The sequence below is a fragment of the Erythrolamprus reginae genome, chromosome 2, assembly GCF_031021105.1.
Source record: "Erythrolamprus reginae isolate rEryReg1 chromosome 2, rEryReg1.hap1, whole genome shotgun sequence".
Taxonomy (NCBI): domain Eukaryota; kingdom Metazoa; phylum Chordata; class Lepidosauria; order Squamata; family Dipsadidae; genus Erythrolamprus; species Erythrolamprus reginae.
In genome coordinates this window covers 354,560,054-354,582,333 of record NC_091951.1, presented here as the reverse complement: position 1 = coordinate 354,582,333, position 22,280 = coordinate 354,560,054, and the positions used below count along the sequence as shown (strand labels likewise).

General features: G+C 52.5%; 2 protein-coding genes across 2 annotated transcripts in view; both read left to right on the top strand.

Annotated features, from left to right (window-relative positions):
- PIGO (phosphatidylinositol glycan anchor biosynthesis class O) overlaps window positions 1-4,609 on the top strand; it is an 11,516-nt gene extending 6,907 nt beyond the window's left edge. The window contains 5 exon segments of the mRNA XM_070736927.1: window positions 355-493; window positions 496-582; window positions 900-1,093; window positions 1,471-1,541; window positions 3,938-4,609. Coding sequence (XP_070593028.1) covers window positions 355-493; window positions 496-582; window positions 900-1,093; window positions 1,471-1,541; window positions 3,938-4,067 — 621 coding nt within the window. The 3' untranslated portion in view covers window positions 4,068-4,609.
- Window positions 4,610-8,062: 3,453 nt separating this feature from the next.
- On the top strand, window positions 8,063-22,280 carry FANCG (FA complementation group G). Its single transcript, XM_070736439.1, is given in 15 exon segments — window positions 8,063-8,224; window positions 8,338-8,357; window positions 8,359-8,393; window positions 8,512-8,643; window positions 9,540-9,736; window positions 10,607-10,760; window positions 11,304-11,434; window positions 12,587-12,733; window positions 13,341-13,504; window positions 13,656-13,722; window positions 15,604-15,965; window positions 16,997-17,037; window positions 19,066-19,236; window positions 20,069-20,192; window positions 21,283-22,280. Coding segments are annotated over 15 exon segments (1,932 nt in total). The 5' UTR covers window positions 8,063-8,149; the 3' UTR covers window positions 21,395-22,280.

Below are 22,280 nucleotides of genomic sequence, written 5' to 3'. Positions count from 1 at the left end.
AAAGAGATTGCAGAGCTAACAGCGAGTAGCCAGACAAAGAGAAACAGAGAGGGAGACTCAGAGTAATAAGCTATGAGCTCTAGCTCCCTCTTGTGGCAGTCTGCAACACCTGCAGCCCATACATTGCCAGCCCAACAGTTATGGGGAGTCTCCGCAGGGTGTCTGAGCCTTGTGGCCCTCAGAGAAGCCAGATCGACAGTGCGCAGAGGTTGAGCCCCAGCTTCTGTGCTGTGAGTGGCACTTGGGGAGGCTGATGCGCCTCTGGGGGTGGGAATCCCCGATCCCTCTGCTGAGGTCTCCCTGGGGCGTTGGGCTGGGGTTGCTTTGGGGGGCGTTCCTGGGCTCTGGCTCTAGGCTCTGCTGCCCCTCCCTCCCTCAGATCCTTTCGAGGTGCCCTGGGAGGCCCTGGTCGCTTGGGCTCTTGCCGCCACCCAGTTCTTCTACGCCACCGGCCACCAGCCGGTCTTCCCAGCCATCCACTGGAACGCGGCCTTCGGGGCTTCCAGCAGGGCCACTCCACCAACGTGCTGCCCGCCCTCCTCGTTGGGGCCAACACCTTCGCCTCTCAGATCCTCCTGGCAGGTGAGTCTTTGTTTGATGGTCTGTTTGTTGTTAGAGTTGAAAGGGGCCCTGCAGGTCATCCAGCCCACCCCCTGGCTCAAGCAGGAGACCCCAACACCTCCCCAGCCAGAGGGAAGTCTAGTCTCGAGGTGTGTCCAGTGATGGGGCCTTCACGACCTCTGCTGGCAGGCTGTTCATGCGCGCAAGGGGTGGGTGTGGAGAAGGTCCCGCGACAGGTGAGGAGACCAGGGGGTGGGGGCCCTTGCTGCCTCCCTCTTTTACGCGCCCGGGTGTGATCCGCCTTCTGGTCTCTTGTCGCCCCGTTCCCGCCGAGGTAGCCGGCTGCCCGCTGCTTCTGCTGTGGCCCTTTGTCTGTGAGTCCAGCACCTGCGGGGCCAGGAGGTCCAAGACGCGGCTGCAGGACCGGCCGGAGGAGCAGATGATGGAGATGAGGCTCCGGGAGTCGCCCGAGCGGTTTTCGGCCGCCCTGGTGCAGCTGGGCCTCCGGTACCTGCTTATCCTGGGGCTTCAGGTAGGTGGGTGTGGGAGGGGCGGCCTCAGCCGGGAGCCTCGCCTGGCCCGTCTGCAGCCGGTGGGTCCCCTCAGTTCTGGGACCCGGTGGAGATGGGGGGCCTTGAGGGTTGCTGGATTAGGCCGTTTTCTATACGGCTGCCCAGACTCGGAGCAGCTGAGAAGATTTAAAAAATCCACCTTAGAGAGGGAATCCTCCACTTATGACCCACAATTACATTATGTTATAAACTGCTGTGCGCCCCCCAGAGTCTGGAAGGAGTTGGGCGTCTTATAAATCAAATAAATTAAATCATTTGCGTCCCAAGTCAGAGGAGGCGGCTGCTGGCTGCCCTTCTGGCTGGACTGAGCCGCCTCCTCGTCCCTGTCTTCCTGCAGCTTCTGGCCTCGGTCCTGGCCGCCCTGATTCTCCGGAGACACCTGATGGTCTGGAAGGTCTTCGCCCCAAAGTAAGCCTCCCCCCCCCCACAACTCAGCTGGTGCCACATGGTCAGAAGCTCTTTCTTAACCAACCCCCCCCCCATCCCAAAACCCCCACGGGACCCCTCGGCTTGGACTGCAGGTGGGCGGAGGAGCTGCAGTGGGGCTGAGCAGAAGTGGGGGCTCTGTTTTGCCATACATTTAAATAGATAAACTTCAGTGAAATTGACTCCCCCCCCCCAAGCTCAGAGAATGGAGCTCCGACCTCAGTTCCAATTCTTGAGTAGAGCCAGCATGGAATGTGTGCAAACCTGTGGCCTTTGCAACCTTCCGGGGATACACACTGTGTGTGTGCTCAGTCCATGGCTGATGAGGCTGACCTGTGGACACACAAACTTGCTTGTTGACCCCCCCACCATCACCGCAGAGGTCCTTCCGCAGGTTCTGTCCTCCTCTTTTGGTAACGGAGCAGCTGAGCTTCCCCCTGGAGAGAGCCTGTCACCTGATGGGCAGAGCTGCTCAGGTCCAGTGACCATTAGTTGCCTGCTGGCCTTCAGCTCACTCTGGGCTGCAATACAGGGTCTCCAGCAAACCTGGAAAACAGGGAAATATCGGAATTATCAGGGAAATCGGCTGTTCAGGAAATATCAGGGAATTCGTGGAAAAAAATAGAATAAATCAGGGGGGGGGGACAAACTATTAAAATGTTTAAAAGTCGGGGAAATCATATAAAAAACCAACGGATCGCGCTTCCTGGCAGAGTCAAGCAAAAAATGAGCCCAACTGTGGCAACCACTTGCTTCCTCAGCTGGCGATATTTCTCCATGGCTGAGCCGTTTGGTATGATGCCCTCTACGACCGGGCCTTCACTAGATCGCAAGTGACAGGGAAATGTCAGGGAATTTCAAAATGCTTTCTCCCCTGGATCCCTGGCAATATCATTATATCAATACAATAAACATATATTGATCACCATAATTAACACGTCTTAATTTCATATCCATTTACTTTCCGTATAGATCATTGATCTCATGCTGCCTCCTGGATTCCCAAGATTGCTTTATTTTCTATTTGAATTTAAACGCTGTCACTTGGTCTATGTGTTGGCTGTTTTCTCCTGCCTAGTAAATCTAAGCCATCGGGTTTCAGTCATTTCCTTATATCCTTATTGGTTCATATTTCTTTATCCCTATTGTCCTATTACATTGATTGTGTTGATATGTAATGATTGAAATTAAGTAGATTTCCTTGGTTATGACATGGTTATGATAATATCTTCTACGATTTGGATGATAGATAATTAATATTTAAGATTAAATATTTTCTTTTTGAAGGGCAATTAGTATATGATGAGGGTAAATAAAGATGCATGACAATTGAAAATAATCACTTTGGCTGAAATGTAATAAAACTTAAGAGAGAAGTGTGAGTTTGTTTTTGGGACTCAACCCAGCAGGAGAGCAAAGAGATGAGATGTACAGTGATCCCCCGCTCGTTGCGAGGGTTCCGTTCCAGGACCCCCCGCAACGAGCGGGTTTTCGCGAAGTAGCGCTGCGGAAGTAAAAACACCATCTGCGCATGCGCAGATGGTGTTTTTACTTCCCAGCAGCGAGGAGCCGAAGATTGGGGTTTCCCCGCCGCCCACGCAAACTCCTCGCTGCTGCCGCGCCCGCCGCTCGCCCGCCCTGAAAGGGAAAGCCCCCCCAGGCCGGCTCCGATCCCCCCAGGCCGGCTCCGATTCCCCAGGCCGGCTCCGATCGTTTTAAAAACAGGTGCGCCATTCTCCGCTGACTCCTAAAGCGGGGAAGTTCGCCAGGAGTCAGCGGAGAACGGCGCGCCTGTTTTAAAACGATCGGAGCCGGCTGGCTCCGATCGTTTTAAAACAGGTGCGCCGTTCTCCGCTGACTCCTGGCGAACTTCCCGGGCGAAGGGCGAAGGGCGGGGCGAGCGGGTGCTGGGGGGGGCTTCGCCCTCCCGCCAGCAAGAGGGGGAAGACCCAGGGAAGCCGCCCAGCAGCTGATCTGCCCGGCGCCATCTACGCATGCGTGCCCATAGAAAAAAAGGGCACGCATGCGCAGATGGTGTTTTGACTTCCGGGTTCAAAAATCGCAAATTACCCTGTTCGCAATGGTCGGGGACGCAATAACCGGGGGATCACTGTAATAGCAAATAGTATTGTAAGTTTCTACAATGATATTGAAAAAGTTTATATAAAAGTTTCCCCAGGTGATAATAATGGAGGAGGCAGCATTTTGTTGGATGATAAATACTGAATGTAAATGTAAATTCATTGTACTGTATTAAAGATTGAAGGTATATGATATTGCACTGTGTAAGTGGAGAGAAAAGTAGAAAATTTTTTACTTATGTCCGAACAAGAAGTCTCCGTTTGTACCGACTTGTGCTTCTTCCCTTGACCTGGCAGGTTCCTCTTCGAAGCGCTGGGCTTCGTGGTCAGCTGCGTCTTCCTCCTGCTGGGTCTGGGCCTGGTCATGCGGGTTGACTGTGCGGTCAGCAAGTGGTTCAAGCAGGTCATCCTGGCGCAGCCCAGATAGCCCAGCAAAAGAAGCCCGTCGAGGTTCCTCCTTAGGATGAGGGGGGGTCCCGGTCTGCCCCCCAGCGATACCCCCGGCTTCCTCCGCCCGCCACGATCGGAAAGGGGGCGGCCTCAGTTGCAGCAGACGGATGGTGGGAGCTTGCGGCAGAAGGACCATGCGGAGTGGGAGGACGTCCCGGCTGAAACCAAGGAGAACTCCGGGCAGCCCCTGCGGACTCACTTGCTGGCTGCCTGTCCTGCAGGGGCATCTCGCGTGGAATGGCTGCTCTGGCAAGGCCGGAGGGGACTCCGCTGCAGAGGGGTGTGGCAGCCCCAGGCAATCCCCCCCCCCAGGGCCAGATGGTACGGAAGAGCCTTCTGGGGAGGGAAGGGCAACCACACGCTGCTGTCCCGCCTGGCTCAGGGGCTCCGAGGCGGAAGGCCAGGCTGGAAGGCTGAATGGCCAGGTAGCTGAAGGACATTTGCCATATTTGGGGTGCTAGATTCAGGGTTCCAGGTGCTGCGTTTGGCTTTTTGAAATAAAAGACACGGGTTTTCAGACTGGAGTGGTCGCTTGGGTGCCTGCCCACGTGGGCTTGGGGAGCTAAGGGGAGCCCCCGTCTCTGCCCCAGCTGGGTCACAGGAGTGTTAAGGATTCAAGCTCTCCATGTCAAAGTTAAAAGCCACAGTTTCTAAATCAAAAGCAAACCCACCAAACCCACAGGATCTTTCTGGTTCAGCACCAAAGCAGCTGCAAAGAAAATGGTTCCTTCCCTAAAACATTCTAAACAAGGGGGCACCTGATGCGCCATCCTCACGGGGGGACAGTAGGGAAGAGGAAGGGGGGCAAAGAAACAACAAGGCGGAGACAGAAAACTGAACTTAAACCCAGTAATCACAGGCGGGGGGGGTTTTAGCTGGGACGGAAAGGGGACCAAAAAACAGGTAACCATATAATAATAATAATAATAATAATAATAATAATTTATTAGATTTGTATGCTGCCCCTCTCCGAAGACTCGGGGCAGCTCACAACATAGCAATAATACAATACATTACAAATCTAATAATAAAATGTAAAAGTCAATTTAAAAAAACATTAATATAACATAACCAGTGTCATAAAATCACCAACTACACAATTGTACACATTCAGCCCAACAAACAAACGCAAAGTCCAGATGTAAAGAGGTGACCATTTCAACCCTGCGGCCTCCCTGCCCGATTTGGGGTCCAGTGAAGAAACGTGCTGTGTCTCTGTGGGGGGGGTCTCCTCCGGCTACTCAGTCGCTCTTCCACACCCCGGCCTCTCTGCAGCCGAGTGTCCCCAGCCGGGCTTGAGTTCCTCCTTGCTGGATCCACTGAGCTGCGTCTGGTGGGTGGGAGACCTCTCAACCCATTGGGAACCAGCCCGGGGGGAGGGCTCAGTCTGCAGCCCCCCCAGAGACTCAGACCCAACCGGCATGACCCACCCACCGCCGCGAGGACCTTCCCCTTCCTCTACTCGGGCTTTGCAAGTCCTCTGCTCCCTCCATTCTTCTTCTTTCCAGGTCTTCTCTAGGTACGAGAAGAGCCACTGGGATTCATGTAGCTTGTTTCTCCTGGTAGGACTTGCAATCAAAATGGAAAAGACGGGGGCTCTTTGGATGGTGCAGGATGTTGGAATAATTTAAGGAGTCCAGAATAATAAAAGGAAAGAAAACTTTTTTAAAAACCCGATATGCGCATATCAGACCCAAGAGACATGGGAGGATAGCATGCCCCTGAGGTGCATAAGTCTATGGAGAGGGGCGGCATACACATCTAATTAATAAGAAGAACATAAGAGCCCTGCTGACTCCGGCCAAAGCCCCTCAAATCCAGCATTCTGTGTCCCACAGTGGCCCCCCAATGGTCCATGGGGATCTTGAGCACAAAGAGAAGGCAAGACCCTCCCTTTCCCCTGACCCCCAACAAATGGGACTCAAGGAACCCTGCTTGTCTCAACCCACTTAGAGGAGGCACTGGGACATCCCTTTCAATCACCACCTATGATACACTTGGCATCCCTGAATCTGTCTCATCCTGCCTTGAAGCTCTCCAGGCTGACAGCTGTCACGACCTCTTCTGGAAGGAAATCCCATCAACCAAGGACCCTCTGGGGGAAGGAATATTTCCCTTTGTCCTCACTTTCTCACCTGTGAGCTTTAGGGAGGGGCCCCTCATCATAGTATTGTGTGATGGAGAAAAGAATTTTTCTCTATCCACCTTTTCTATCCCATGCAGGATTTTATGCACTTCGATCAAGTCACCCCTCAAACGCCGTCTTTCAAGGCTGAAGAGACCGAGGCCTTGCAACTTGGTTTCATAAGGGAGGGGCTCCATTCCCTTGGTCATTCTTGTGGCCTTTTTTTGCACCTTTTCCAGTTCCATTATATAACTGGTATAAATGCAGGATCTTTATACATCTTTTAATGCCCACGTATGAGGACACTCCTTCGTTACACAACACATTACCAGCCCTCTTTGACATCATTTTGGCCTTGTCCCCTGTGAAATGGCCGTTCAACCCACAAAGGGGTCCTCCCGACCCCCAGGTTGAGAACCACTGGCTTATAGAAACGGTCAGATAGACGCAAAAGTGCATTTTCTTTTTAAAGTAATTTTTATTAAATTGTTTTAAAAAGTATAATCAAAAAAAGTATATACATTGGCATATTTGCAATACACAAAAAGAAAAAAACAACACCATGGACAATTACAAAACTACAAATAACATAACAAAAAATATCTCATCAATATCCTCTTGGGAGAAGGAAAGTTACAATCTTGTTGAATATCAAATTATTTTCTGGTGAATAAAAATCATCGGCATTCACTATTGTTCTTTTTGGTTATCAATGTCTTTTCTATTGTTATTGTTGTTTAAATTAAAAAACAAAGAAGACTCCGATTACTATAAACACATTTTATCATTGGTTTAAGAGGAGAAATAGAAGTTTAAATTGAATTATAATAATAACAATGCGTTAAGATATGAATTTATTGACAGAAAGATGAAATATGATGCAAATACAACTGTTTTTGTGAAAACAAATTTTTATGTAACTAAATTAATTAACAAAGAGTGTAGAGAAGGTGGCATTCTCAGCCCTCAAATAAGGTGTTTTTGCAAGGGACCAGCATGTTGCTGCTTGCTTTGCTCCTTTGAGAGCGCAAAAGAATCTCAAGCAGGGGTGAAATTCAGGAGAAGCAAATTTTGAGTAAATTGGAAAATCGGCAATTACCCCCCTGCCTGGACCCAGTGTGTGTGGGTGTGTGTGGGTGTGGAGACTTTGCAGTGTCCTTCCCAGGGGTGGGCTGCTGCCCGGATGGGGGGTGGGTGGGGGGAGCACAGTGGGGTAGGGAAAACGGGGCTCCACTCGAGAGCCCCCAATTTGCACTGAAAGATGCAGAAGCCCCGCCCACAGTGGGGTAGTAGACATTTGGGTGGCCCTTCCCCTGCCACGCCCACAGAACCGGTAGGGAAAACGTTTGAATGTCAGTCCTGATTGAAGGGAAGTCTCCGGTGCCCACTTGGAAGATAAACTTATTTATTATTTAGATTTATCATTCAGATTTATATGCCGCTCAATCCCATAGAGCAGTGTTTCCCAGCCTTGGCAACTTGAAGATATCTGGACTTCAACGGGAAGGTTGGGAAACACTGCCATAAAGCACACTCACTACAACAGTGTCCACACTAGGGAACCTAAGACTCCTATTCTATCCGGATGTAACGCTGGCTGGGGAATTCTGGGAGTTGAAGTCCACAAATCTTAAAGCGGCCAAGTGTCGCGATGTCTGACTTGGGAGATAAAAACAGCCAAGGTCGGCTTTAGGACCTCGAGGAAAAGGGGTGGGGCCGATGCAGTCACCAGGCAAAGCCGAGCCCTCCCCTTTTTTTGCCTCTTCCGCCAGCAGGAAACGCACGTGGCAGTCGCCCGCCGCTTATTGGCTGAGGCTTGGGGCGCGGCCCGCCCATTGGCTCTCCCCAGCGGGACTCGAAGTTGCCGCCTGTCGGCGTCGCCTCGGCAACCGAAGCGTCCCGACCAATCGGGCGACGCGGCTGGAGCATGAGAAATGGCGGGCGACGGCGACGGCTGCTTGGCCTTGTGGCGGGCGGAGAATGACCGGCTGGCCAGGCGCTGGAGGGAGGTGCGCGGCCGACGGAGGCAGGGAGGGAGAGAGGGAGGAAGGAAGGGAGGGAGAGAGGGCGGGCGGGCGGCGGGGATGCGGAACTCAGGCCCGCTTTGATGCTTCCCTTGCAGGCGGCGATCCTGCCCGGCCCGGCCCCCCTTCGCGGAGCTCCTGAGGAGAATTCAAGGTACCGGGGGGGGGGGGGGGGGGGCGGGGCCTGGCCGCAAAGGATGACGGGAGGCCCGCGTGGGGGGGGGAGAGGGGGTTCTCCCGCTCACGGCTCCCTCCGCCTGGCTTCCCCTCAGGCCTCCCGCCCGCCCTGCCGAGCCTTCCCGTGGAGCTGGCCGTCCTCTGCAACGCGCTGCCCGCCGAGATGCGCCCGCCCGGAGGCTGCCCGCGCCGCGCCTCGGCCTGCATCGAGCGGGGGCTCCGGCGGGGTAAGGAGGGGCGGGAGGGGCGGGGGCCAAGTCTGTCAGAATCCCCCGCGCGACGAGACTCGCAGCCCTCGCAACTCAGGCACGACCTCCGCACAGCCCATAAAGTCCTCTGCTACAACAACGCCCTTCCTGTCAATGACCACTTCAGCTCCAACCACAACAACACACGAGCACGCCACAGATCCAAACACAAAGAAAACCGCTCTAAACTCGACTGCAGGAAATACGACTGTAATAACCAAGTACTGTAGTTGAAGTCAGGAACTTACTACCTGACTCTGTAGTATCATCACCTGACCCCCCCAAACCCACCGTTGACCTCTCCCGATTCCTAAGAGGTCAGTGAGGGCCGTGCATAAGTGCACCAGAGTGCCTTCCGTCCCCTGTCCTCATGTTTCTCCCCTACAAATATCATGTATTTAAGCTTTGTTATACTTTCCTGTCAATGACTACTTCAGCTTCAACCACAACAATACACAAGCACACAACAGATACAAACTCAACTGCAGGAAGTATGACTTTAATAACCAAATAGTTGATGCCTGGAATTCACTACCAGACTCTGTAGTATCATAGTAATAATAATAATAATAATAATAATAATAATAATTATTATTATTATTATTATTATTATTTATTAGATTTGTATGCTGCCCCTCTCCGAAGACTCACCTAACCCCCAAAATCTGACCCTTAGACTCTCCACTGTTGACCTCTCTCAATTCCTGAGGGGTCAGTAAGGGGCGTGCATAAGTGCACCAGCATGCCTTCCGTCCCCTGTCCTAATGTTTCTCTCTTACTGGTATCATGTATATAAGTATCATTATATCTTTGTATACAACCAATAAGTACTTGACAAAACAAATAAATAATAAACTCTCCCTGCCCCCCACCAGTGCTGGAGGCTTTTTCGGTGGCCGAGGAGGGTCTCGACTCCGAGGACGTGTGGCCGAGGGTCCTCCAGCAGCAGGCCTCACCTGAGGAGCTCCAGGCCCCCTTGCACCACCTGGCTGCTCTCCAGACCGCCGTCTGGCTGGCCGACCACCAGCTGGAGAGAGCCCAGGAGCTCCTGCGCCTCCTCAGCGGTGCCCAGGTGAGGAGGAGATGGGGCTGCGACCCTTGGCTTGGGTTGCCTCTTCCCACCTGAGGGAAGCCGGGATTGTGGGTGGGGGCAGCTTTACACGGGAGTAGCAGCAGCTAATCTGGACCTGGCGAATCAATTCCTGAGGAAAAGTCCTGGCCAGCCGTGGAGTCCAGCATTAAAAGGTGCCCGGTAGGCTGAGTCCAAATAGCCGCCTCTGCACATGGACACTTTCAATAAAATAATAATATTGATCTGTTGCTTTAAAGGCCTTTGCCTGATACTAAATCCCTTTACAAACAGTCAGCTCAAACGTCTGGTAAAAGCAGACTGTTTTTCCCCCAGCAGCCTTGGGTAGGAGGAGACTGGATGGCAGGCACAAGGGGGTTCCAAAGGGGACAAGAAAAATAATGGGTTCCACCCCCCCTACCCCCCCTTTGGGCTGTGCGATGCAGCCTTGTTCCATGCTTCCCTAGTTCTACTCCTTACGTTCAGTGACTTGATTAGTATTATTACATTATTATTAGAGCCTTGGTGGTGCAGTGGTTAGAGTGCAGTCCTGCCAGGTACTTCTGCTGCTCACAGGCTGCCAGCAGTTTGGCAGTTCAAATCTCACCACCGGCTCAAGGTTGACTCAGCCTTCCATCCTTCCGAGGTTGGTAAAATGAGGACCCGGATTGTTGGGGGTGATATGCTGATTCTGTAAGCAGCTTAGAGAGGGCCGTAGGAAGTGGTATATAAATGTTAATGCTAATTTTAATTTGTGATGTGTGTTTCTCTCTCTCTCTCTCTCTCTGACCAGCTTCACCGCTTGGAGTGGAGTGGCCGCTTAGTCTCCCTGTATTCTGGCGCTTTGAGAGTTCTTTGTTGTGTTCCTTTCAGACCCCTGGCTCTCCCTGTGTTGGCTGTGACAGTGGGCTCCTTCCCCTGCTGCAGACGTGGCACCCCCATGAAATGGGAGGGTCTGACCCCCGGGTGGTGCAAACCACCAGAGATTTGCAAGAGATTCTGTGGACCTCAGCTGCCTTCGTGCAAGGTGAGTGTGAGATTCTCCGCAGGCTTTGTGGCCCTTCCAACTTCTGTCCCGTTTGCCAGTAATGCTTCCATAGGTTTCAGAGACAAAGTGCAGGTAGCCCTCCACTTACATCCACAGTTGAGTCCAACATTTCTGTCGATAAGTGAGACATTTCTTAAATGGCCTTTGCCTCGTTTTATGACCTGGTCACAATTGTCAAATGAGTCACTGCGGTTAAGTTAGTAACATGGTTGTTAAGTGAATCCCCATTGACTTTGCCTGTCAGAAGGTCGCGGGAAGGACACTGCGATCATCATCCGTATGAGTCAGTTGCCAAGTGTCTGGATTTTGACCATGGGGATGCTGCAACGGTCATGTGTCAAAAACGGTCATCCATCACTCTTTTCAAGGCTGTTGTAATTTCTAGGGGTCACTAAATAATGGTTGCAGGTGGAGGAAGTACCTGCAATGCCCCCTTTGGATGAGTGGCACAGAGGCCTCAGTCTGTAGCCCCACATGGAACTGAACCCACTGAGGCTTCCTGGTGCCTTCTGCCTCCTCCAGGTGTTCAGGAGCTGGAAGCTGACAACCCCCACAAGGCCCTTCCCTTCCTCCACGCGGCTGCGTCCGGGCTGTGTTCCAAGCGGATCCTCGCCCAGATCTTCACCTTGATGGGGAGCTGCCACTGGAAAACAGTACGGGGCCTTTCACGTGTTCTAAGGAATGTGGGAAACAGGAAAAAAGAAACTCTCCAGGCCAGAGAACCCTCACATAGAAGGGTGGGGAGGGGCCTTGTTGCACCATGTCCTTCACTGAGGATTGAATCCTCACTCACGTGACCCCGTCATTGTCATAAATGTCAGTCAGTTGCCAAGTCTTGGACTTTTGCTCACAGGACCCAAATTCACTTTTTAGAAGCCACTGCCGTTGTAACTTCAACCGGTCACTAAATAAAACGGTTGCAAGTGGAGGACTCCCAATACTGGCCTCCCCTCCGTTATAGCCTCCGGTTCTTCCCCCTCCTTCTGGGAGTGTTTCTCCAGAGACCTGGGCATCCTTGGTTATGTAACCTGGCCTACATCCCTGCGTGTCACTGGTCTCACCTCCAGTCTTTGGATTACAGATGAAGGGGGAGTTTGGGGGGGGGGGGCTCCTGCCGAATCTCCCATTGGTGATAGGAGGGGCCCTGTTGCTGGGGGTTCTTTACGGAAGTTCCCCTCCTGACTGAGCCCCAGACACCATTCCAGAAGCTCTTGAGACACAACAGCCGAGCCTTGTTTTGTCCCATTGTCCCATGTGTTGTGTTTTCACAACTGGTATACAGTGTTCCCTCAATTTTCGCGGGGGATTCGTTCTGAGACCGCCTGCGAAAGTCAAATTTCCGCAAAGTAGAGATTTATTATTTATTAGATTTGTATACCACCCCTCTCCGTAGACTCCGACTCCGACTATTTTTGGCTATGAACAGTATCACAAGCCTTCCTGTAACTCCCCTAAATTACACATTTCCCATTCCCTTAGCAACCATTTAGATTATTACTCACCATGTTTATTTATTAAAGTTTATTAAAAAAATATTTATTAAAGGCGGATGAAAGTTTGGTGGTGACATATGACGTCATCGGGTGGGAAAAACCGTGGTATGGGGGGGGAAACGTGAAGTATATCTTAATTAATATTTTTTAAAAACCGTGGTATAGGGGAAAAAACCACAAAGTATTTTTAAATAAATATTTTTGAAAAACCGTGGTATAGACTTTCCGCGAAGTTCAAACCCGCGAAATCCGAGGGAACACTGTAGATGCTCCAGGGGTTCCTCAGTTCTTCCCTCTCTTTGGGGTCTCCAGGGCAAGCCACACACGGCGCTGCAGCACCTGACGCAGGCCCTGGAGGTGGACTCCACCTTCCTGCCAGCCTTGTACCAAGCTGCTCTCTTGTACCACCAACTGGGGCTGACCGGGGCCGAACTGGAAGCTCTGCTGCTGCTTTCTCAGGTGGGTCCCAAGAGGGCAACCCAGGGATAGTCTGACGACGACCCGGGCACCCTCTGAGGTGAGCTGGGAGAAAGGTCAGAAGCCACGTGAGAAAATATTAAGAGTCGTAGATGCTTGGAACAAACTTCCAGCAGATGTGGGTTAACATAGATCCACCCTAAGATAAAGTACAGGAAATAGTATCAGGGCAGACGAGATGGACCAGGGGGGCTTTTTCTGCTGTCAATCTTCTGTGTGTCTACGTGGTGGCCTCTCCGCCTGCACTTTTCCATCTGGCTGGGAAGGGGGGAGGGGGAGGCAACAGCAAGTGTTAGTGTGGTGTTTTATTATGATAGTGTTATAAGTGCCCGGAATCTGCCAGGATCTGTGATGTGCATTGCTCTCTTGTACTACGGTGTCCCCCACCCTTGGTCCCTTGGAGATGCCTGGACTTCAACTCCCAGAATTCCCCAGCCAGCCTTCCTGGGGGTTGAAGTCCACAGATGCTCAAGGGCTCAAGGCTGGGAAACGTCTGTCCTAATAAATCTGATAAAATGAGAAGGGTGTTAGGTGAGCCTCAAGTGAGCAAGGCCCAAGTCCCCCTCCACCCTCTTTCTTTCCTTCCCAGGCTCTGGAGAGTCGTCCGCAGGAAACCCTGGAGTCCCACGACCCCCATGGCCTCATCCGAACAGAGATGCTCACCAGCGGGTGCCGTCCGGCTGCTCTCCTTGCCCCGAGCTGCCCAGCAGGAGTGAAGCACATGCTGGCCAAGAGATGTTTGCAGGCGGAGAGGTGAGGGCTGCCTTCCCCCCCCTCCCTGCTAGGCCCAGCGAGAGCCCGGTGGGGAGACACTGACCCTGGCCCTCACTCCCTGCTTGGGAAGGGCTGGTGGGACTACAGGCCACAGAAACGCTGCCTGCTGATGGGGGCGTCTCTCCTGCAGGGCAACAGAGGCTGCGGAACATTACCTGGACCTTCTGGCTCTTGTCCAGGAAGGACCCCTCCCACAGGTGAGGGGCTGCAGCTCTTTCCTTCTCTACAGGCTAGTTACTGGTTTGAATGTCCAGGGGACGCCCCCCCTGGCCCCCCCGTCCTCCGTGTCTCTTGGCAGGAGGGGGGGCCGGGGTGGGGCCTCTTCTGATGATTTACTTGATATATTTGTTTGGATTTCTATGCCGCCCTCCTCTGTGGACTCAGGGCGGATTAACTTGTTTCGTGAAAAGGCCCAGCTCCCCTCCAGCTGCAGTTGGGGCCTTTTCCTAAAGTGTGCTAGACAGGTGTGGAATCCTGCCCCCACCCTCCCTGCCTTCCCCAAGAATCTGGAAACCCCTCTAGGCCACCAGGCTTGGGGTCACTCGACCCCAGCTTTGGCCAATGAATGCGCAGTATGTCTGTGGTTTAAACCTGGAAGAATGATTTTTAATGCTTTAGTCTTTTTAGAATTGTTTTTTTGGATTAGTTATTTAATTGGATCAGATATTTTATTGTATATTATTATTATTTATTAGATTTGTATGCCGCCCCTCTCTGAAGACTCGTGGCGGCTAACAACAATAATAAAAACAGTATAGACAATGGAACAAATCTAATAATAAGAATTAAATAAAAAACCCCAACTGTTAAAAAACCATACAACACATACATACCAAACATAAAATTTATTTATTTATTTATTTATTAGATTTGTATGCCGCCCTCTCCGTAGATCCATGCCTGGTGATATAGGTGGGTCTTGAGTAACTTGAGTATTGTTTTTTATTGATGTGTTGTGAGCCGGGCCGAGTCCACAGAGAGGGGCAGCATACAGGTTCAATGAATAAATAAATAATCCCCTGGTTATGGAGTGTGCCCGGGGTGGTTTCCTTAAAGTGGACATTAAGTGATGGCCACTGGAGTTAAGCCAATGTGTGGCTTTGCCCTGAGCAGGGTTTTGCAGGCAGCCAGGAGGAAATAAATGCCTGTTTCCAGCAAGTCCCGTGCAGTTATGCGACCAGGTGATGCTGCAGCCAGTGGGCATAAGGGAGGCCTGGCTGCCCAGCACCTGGAGCCAAGTCCTACCTGTGTCTGCGTATTGGGGGAATGGCGACACTTTGGTTCTGGATCATAGATCCCTCCCCACTCGCTAAGTGACCAGCTGTAAGCCAAGGAAAAGGACTAGGAGATTTCTGAATTTCCCCCCCATATGTCTAGGGAGATCCTTTAAATGTGGTCCCTGTGACCTCTGAACTCTCCAAAAAGATAGGTGCAGACTGCTTTACCAACCCCTGTTGCTCCCCAGGAACATAAGTTGGGGGAATTGAGACTTTCCCTTCCCCCATGGCTTATAAAATGTATGCATGGTTTGCTTGTATGTATGATTGGTTTCTTAAATTGGGTTTTTTAAAATTAACTTAAATATTAGATTTGTTTACATTGTATTATTATTGCTGTTAGCCGCCCCGAGTCTACGGAGAAGGGCGGCATACAAATCTGATGAATAAATAAATAAAATAAATAAATAAAGTTGCCCATTGAAGGGATGGGGGGCTGACCAGGAATGCCCCCCCCCCCTCTGCCAGGGCTCCTGCTGCCCTTAAACAGAACCCCTGAAGCTGTTGTGCAAGTTGTGTGTTCAAAAGAGCAGGGGCAAAGAAAAGCCCCCTAAGGGGGTGGGCAGAGGAATGTGGGTGTGGAAACGAATCCTGGTGCGGGGCTTTGGGTCAAAACGGCTGCTGGACCTTCAGTATATTTGGTGGCCCCCGCAAAGATCCTCCGGCCAAGGGGGGTTGGGCCCCGGGCTCCCAGACTTTAGGAGGGGGGGATTATCCTCGCTTTCCCACCAGCAAGTGAATGCTGCTTCCTGCAGTGGGATTCATCTCTTTTGGGGGGGGGGGGCTGTTTCCTCCTTCCAGATGTTTCAGCGCAGGGAGCCGGCTGTGCCCAGAGTCCCAGAGGTCTTCCTGGAAGCAGCCTGTGCTCTGGAGGAGGCATCCAGGCCCCAGGAAGCCCTGGTGGTGTGTGAAGAGGTGGCCTCTCACACAAGCAGGCTCATCCCGGCCAAGCTGCGCCTGGGGCTGGGCCCGAGTTCCGAAGTGGAGGCCGCAGGGGCAGAGGGGTCATCCTCGGCCAAACCTGCCGCTGCTGCTGCTGGTCTCCTGGAGGAGCAGAGAGAGGGTCTGCGCTGCGTCCTCTGGCAAGCGGCCGCCCACTTGGTCCAGGGCTGGGCCAGAGCCCAGCTGGGAGAAACCAAGGAAGCCATAAGCAGCTTTACCAGGTAACTAGCCTCCGGTGGGACCCTGATCACGGGGACAGCTGGGAGGGGCTGGTGGGGCAGGGCAGCCCCCTTGTGTGGGGCCAGGAGCAGCCCCCCAGGGCCCCGGCTCATCCTTCAAAGGAACCGTAGAGCTGTGCAGAGACTGGATGGCATTTTGACCCTGGCTTCCTCCCTTTGCTTCTCCGCAGCGGTGGGCTCTAGCCGAACGCTAAATTGGGCTCTCCGCTGCGGCTCCTGGGTGCTTGTGGGGCCAGTGCAATTTTGCTTCTGCACCTGTGGAGCCAAATCGTGCACGGAGCCACAGCTGCGCCCGTATTTTGGTGTGCGTGGAAGGCAAAAAACCCTCACTGAAACACAGACGCACCTGCGGGTCTGTGTGCGATTTTTCTATCTCCACAGGAGCAGAAGCAAAATTGTGCTGGCCCTGCAAGCACTCACAAGCCGCGGGGGTGAGCCCAGTTTAGTGTTCCGGCTAGCAGCCCACCCCTGCTTCTCTGAGTCCTGTCGTCCAAACAATGCCAAGTGGCGGGACCGTGTGGTAGGGCCTTCTCTGGTGCACCCACTCTGTGGAACCAGCTATCCCTGGAGATTTGTACCGCCCCCCACCCCCCTGGCCTTCCGGAAAGCCCTGAACACCTGGGGCTGTTGACCAATACCATCTCACTCCAGCCCAGAAGTTATGAATGCTTTTATCTTAGGGGGTTTAAACTTTTCTGTAAGGGGTTGGGCGGCTTATAAATTTAATAAATTGAATTAAACTCTACTTGCCCTGCATGCACTGGTGGTGGCTGAGAGCCAGAGAAAGAGGGAGGGTTTCCTCCCAACCTCTAGCCTCCTTTGGCATCTCTGAAAACTAGGAGCTTCCTGTTTGGGGAGAAAGCCCCCGCCCCCCCCCCCCTTTCCGTATACAAAGGAAGAAGCTCTCAGAACAGGGCTTCTTTGTCAGCCAAAGGGGGGGCCTTCTGTTCTTCTCTGGGCCTGGACCCTGCTAGCAGCACAGAAGTGATGCCACTGCAACCCTTCTCCCACAGGTGTCTTAACGATCTCCTGAGAGTCCACTTGGTCAGCACAGGTATGGACAGAGGTCATCCTGGCTCGATTCTGCCTCCCACTAGACCTGCTTCCTGGGCTCTTTCCAGAGAAAATGTCTCCCCTTCTTCACCTGAGTCACAGGATTGGAGGGATCGGTTTGGGTGATCCGGGTCATGAGGAAATGTGTGTGCGCGTGCACCCCTGCCCATGCACACCCCACTCAGTGCAAGAGTCCAGATTTGAGCCCACCCATCATGGGTAGCCTTCCACCTCTGGGTCTGTCATTGGACCACTGTTAGAGGGAGTTTCCCCACCACCGATCTGCCCCTTAAATCCATCCTGGGAAGGCCCAGGAAGCCCCTCAGCCTGACCTTTTTCACCTATAGGTAATCCTTAGTTTATGATGGCAATTGAAAGTGGAATTCCAGTTGTCCCAAAGGGGGCAACAATCCCAGTTGCCATCCTTGAGTGAGAATCTCACATCCTGCTGGTTTCCCCAGTGAGGTCTTTGTGGGAAGACAGCAGGGAACGTTACATATCACAATGCAAAGTTGTATTCACAAACGGAGTGTTGAATCGCAATCACATCACCACAGGGACACTACGGCAGCTGGAACTCTGAGGACTGGCCATGGGTGGTTGTTAAATGAGGACCACCTGTCTTCCAAAGGGGCTGGCAGGCCCCTTCTGTGTCTCGTCTTCTCCAAGCGAAGGGGGCCCAGGTCCCTCAGTCTCTCTCCACGGGTTTATTTCTGCTCCCATGAGTTGCATTGCCTTTCTCTAGCACCTTCTTCAATATAATTGGGGTGTGGTGCCCAAGGTGGGATGCGACCAAAGCAGAACTCAGGTCTCTCCTTTTCTGAGCCTCCCCAGGTAACGGATGCGCTCAAGTGCTTCTCAGCAAGACTTTGAAACCTTTTCTTCTATTCTGCAGTGGGTTTGGGCGCATTAGCTGCTTAGAGTGCCTGTGGGTTTTTAACTGTTGCTTATCTAATGTATGATGCTGCTTTGAGTCTCTTGGGAACTGGGTGATCTATAAATAATTGTATCAACAAAATAAGAAAATAGAACCACCCCCAGCCACGATTTCATTAATTTTTTTGTCAGAGAGCAAGGAGGAAGCTGCTCTGGAGCCTCCAATCAAATTAGTTTATTTATGTATGTATGTATGTATGTATGTATGTATGTATGTATGTATGTATGTATTTATTTATTTATTTTATTTATTTATTTATTTATTTATCTATCAGATTTGTATGCCGCCCCTCTCCGTAGTTGCCCAAATCCTTAAAAAGTTTTTTGCTCTAATCTGGCGAGAGGGTTTTGAATTTAATTTTTGTCATTCAATAGACATTAGCTATCCTGCCTAGGTGTTTGGTTAACTGCAAATGTTACAAATCTCATCTAAGTGATTCAACTCTTGAAGCCTAGAAGAGGCAGGGGCAGTTTCTGTGGCCCCTCAGTTGATGAGCTGCCGCTCTCCAATTTGATGAGCTATTGACGGGCAGACTTTGTCAAACAAAAGGTCAAGCTCCACTGCTCCGGCATAGTCTGTCTGAGAAACTGAGATATGGTGTCTAACAAACTGCATTCCGAGCAGATCCAGGCTGACTTGAAAATTACTGCTTAGTTTTCATAATGTTTATTAAACATTATGTTGTATGTTGTAAGCTGCCTGGGGCCCATGGAGGGGGGGGCATAAATCCAATCAATCAATCAATAATGGCTCCCTTTGGTGTCCCCCCAGTATCGCATCAGACTGACCCATCTGTAGGCCATGTGTTTACACCTCCCCTTTTATAAGTCGTCCATTCTGACCAAGGATGGGACACATTCTTGTTTCTTGAGGGGCATCAGCTGTTTTCACCCGAGGTGCATTTAACCCCTTCAGATAAAACAAGGGGGGTGGTCTGGGCAGTGGAGAGGTCTCTGCTCCCGGTGCTTTTTGCTAGCTCTTCCCCGGTGTGGCTTCACTTGAGAGCTGGCTGTCCTTGCAGAATAAGAATGGGCCTCGTTTTGGGGGGCTTCACGGTCATCAAGGATCGCTGCGTGTCCTTCCTCTTGCCAGGCAGCTGCAGGACTGAGCCAGAAGGAGAACAACGGACGGCCATAGCGGAGGCAGAGCAGCTCCCTCAGATCAGACTCCTGGCCTTGACCGGAAGAGGAATCCAGTTTCTGGAGCTGGGCAGGTTCAAAGAGGCCTTGATGGACTTTCAGTTCAGCCTGCAGGTCTCTCCAGGTACCTTCAGCAGGAGAGTCCTGCTCTGAAAGGCCAGAAAGAGCCTTTGGGCCTGGCTTGGCACTGAGGACGGGCTACACAAAGAAGCATCTCTCGGGGGGGGGGGGGGTGTCGGAGGGGGGGCTTGGCGGAGGACACAGAATCTGGGCCAGTCTAAGCAAGATGAGATGGACCCCCTTCTCACAGGGAAAGTGGCAGAAGCCCTGGGCAAGGGGAGCCTGGGGACGAGGTGAGGCTGTGGCCCCTCTGTCAGGCACGAAAGACCAGGGCCACACGCGGAGGTCCAGTTGAACTGGTTCATTGCAAATTATGCCTGTGCACAGGAACCAGCGTGGTCCAAGGCTGGTCTCTTGGCCATGCGGGGATTCTAGGCCAGTGATGGCGGACCTGGTGTGCATGCGCGAGTGCCCACACCCATAATTCCATGCTTGGGAGGGCGACAAGAGCTTCCCCCGCCCCATGGGGGCCTGTTCCCCAACTTCTGGTGAGCCCAGCAGCCTCGTCTTTCGCCCTCCCCAGGCTCCAAAGGCTTCCCTGGAGACAGAGGAGGGTAAAAATGTCCTCCCCCATCCTCCTGGAGGCTCTCTGGAAGCCAAAACCCCCCTCCCAGAGCCTCTGTGGGGGCCAGAAACCAGCTGGCTGCCACACACATGCACATTGGAGCTGAGCTAGGGCAAGGGCTCGCATGCCAGCAGATATGGCTCCGTGTGCCGCCTGTGCCCCTCCCCCCGTGCCATAGGTTCTCCCTGTCCTAGGCTGATCCCTCCCTTCACCCCCCCACCCCCCCAGGTTCTTCCCTCCCTTCTGCAGCCTCTTATTTTCTGTTTTACAGACAGCTGCACGGCTACCTTGTACTTACTGCAGACCCTCTGGAAACTTGACCGGAAGCAGGAGGTGGCTGCACACTGGCTGAAGCTCCCATCGGAGCCTGGTTCGGTGGAGGAAAACATAGGAAGGTGGGTGTGTCCCTTGGGCTCAGCGTTGCCCCCGAAGCCCCTCTAGGGAAACTCACTCTATGGGAGTTCTACCCAGTCTCTCTCTCTCTCACCTGAAGGGCGCCCACTTTGGGTCCAGTTCCGCTTCCCTGGCCAGCAACACACGAAACAAACCCTTCATTTCTGCCGCTCTGTCTGGGACCCAGACAAGGATACGATGGGGAAAATGTTATTTATTATTAGAATTTTTTTTGCCTTGCCTGTGTATATAGGCAACTCAAGGCAGCAGACATACACCATCCTTGTGTTTTCCCCACAGCAACAGCCCTGTGAGGTAGGCTGGGTTTTACTGGCTCAAAGTCACCCCATCCATTTTCATGCCAAAGACAGGAGTAGACCTCTCACTGTCTCCTGGTTTCTAAGCCAGCACTTTGCCCACTGCACCAAACCCCTGATCCTCCCTGGAAGTTCCTGGTGGTGCCTCCTCCAAGCTAATAGGAAAATAGAGAAGTGTGGGGTGATTGACGTTCTTTGAGCTTGGCTGCTTTGCTACAGACGTTTCATAACCAAGCTTGGTAACATCATCAGTGCGAGGAGGAGGCTGTTTATATAGAGTAGCCTGCCCTGCCCGCTTGGTTCCTTGATTGGGATTTATTGGCAGTGAATCTGAGTGGCAGCTCCTGGGGAGCCTGTCTCCTGGGCCCTTGTTTTCCTTCCTAGACTTTAAATGGCATATAAACCGGATTTACCCCTGGGTCTCTGTCAGTGGGTGACGCGTGGGGAAGCTGAGCTCCAAGCAGCCCCCTGGCTGGATTTGGCTCGACCTGGGATAGTGAGAGTGTGGTGTGGTGTGGAAGGGAGGCGTTTTTGTCCAGCGTTCTCACTGCCAGTTGCTGCTTGCGTAGTTCTGGGCGGGAACCTCTGAGGAACCGCAGCCTCCTGGTGACCATCCCCTCCTCCTCTCTCCAGTTTTGGCCCTGTGCTTTGTGCAGCAGAAAATGTGTGTGTGTGGGGGGGGATAGGCTGAGCTCCACCACCACCCCAGCCCCAGTCATCACAGCCTCCTGCTACCTTTGGTGCTCCTCCTGCCCCCCCCCCTTTTGTCTTCCAGGTCTGGCCCACTCTACCTGCGGTCGTGCATGAGACGGATGGCGTTCCCTCGCAGGGAATCCTTTGCCCAGGACGTCACCAGCTTCCTTGGGGAGAAGGGCCAGGGGCTTTGATGCTACGGCAGCTTCTCCAAAGTTCACTATGGGGAGGAGACGACTCTTTCTGAGTTCCGGGTGGGTGGGTGAGGGGAGTGGGCCGGGTGACCTTTCTCAGTGGCAGAGAGGGGGTCCTTGCTCTCCCCCACGGATGGTGTCTGCCAGAAGGCGGCTTGGGTGACTCAGCAGTGGGGCTTCGTGCTCAGTGGGAAGTGGGGAGAGGAGGCGGAGGAGGCTCCCCTTTGTAATGGAGGGGACGGGGGGCGGATCCCCAACCCACACAGCAGTTCAAAGACCCACTGAAGTGGGGAGCTCAGCCAGAAGGGCTTCCTCTACAGCAGGGCTCTCCAGGGCTTGGCAGCCTCAAGGCTCGTGGGCTTCCATTCCCAGAACGTCCCCAGCCACTTGCCCTCTTCCCTAGTGGACCAGTGCTTCCCAACCTTTTTTGGCCCATGCCCCACCTGAGCACCTCTAACATCCTCATGCCCCCCCACCACACACACATAAGTCTTTACTATTCAAAAAGTGAATGTGGGGGAAGCCTAAAAAGGCCATTAACTTTGTTTAAACAAGGTTCCAGTTGCCCCTATTAAAAATCAAGCTGCCCCCCTGTGGGGTGTGGGCCCCATGTTGGGAACCTGGGTAGTAGACAAAGCAAGACTTTGGCCTGTGCCATAAGGAAAGACTGTTGCTGAAGGTGGGAGTCCTGTAGAAAGAAGATCTTTGCCTTAAGCTCAACAGGGGTTAAAACCCAAATTATGTTTAAGTTTAAGTTTAATCAGATTTGTATGCCGCCCCTCTCCGCGGACTCGGGGCGGCTCACAGCAATAGCAATACAATGTAAGACAAATCCAATATTTAAATTAATTTAAAAAACACCACAAATTAAAACCAATCATATACA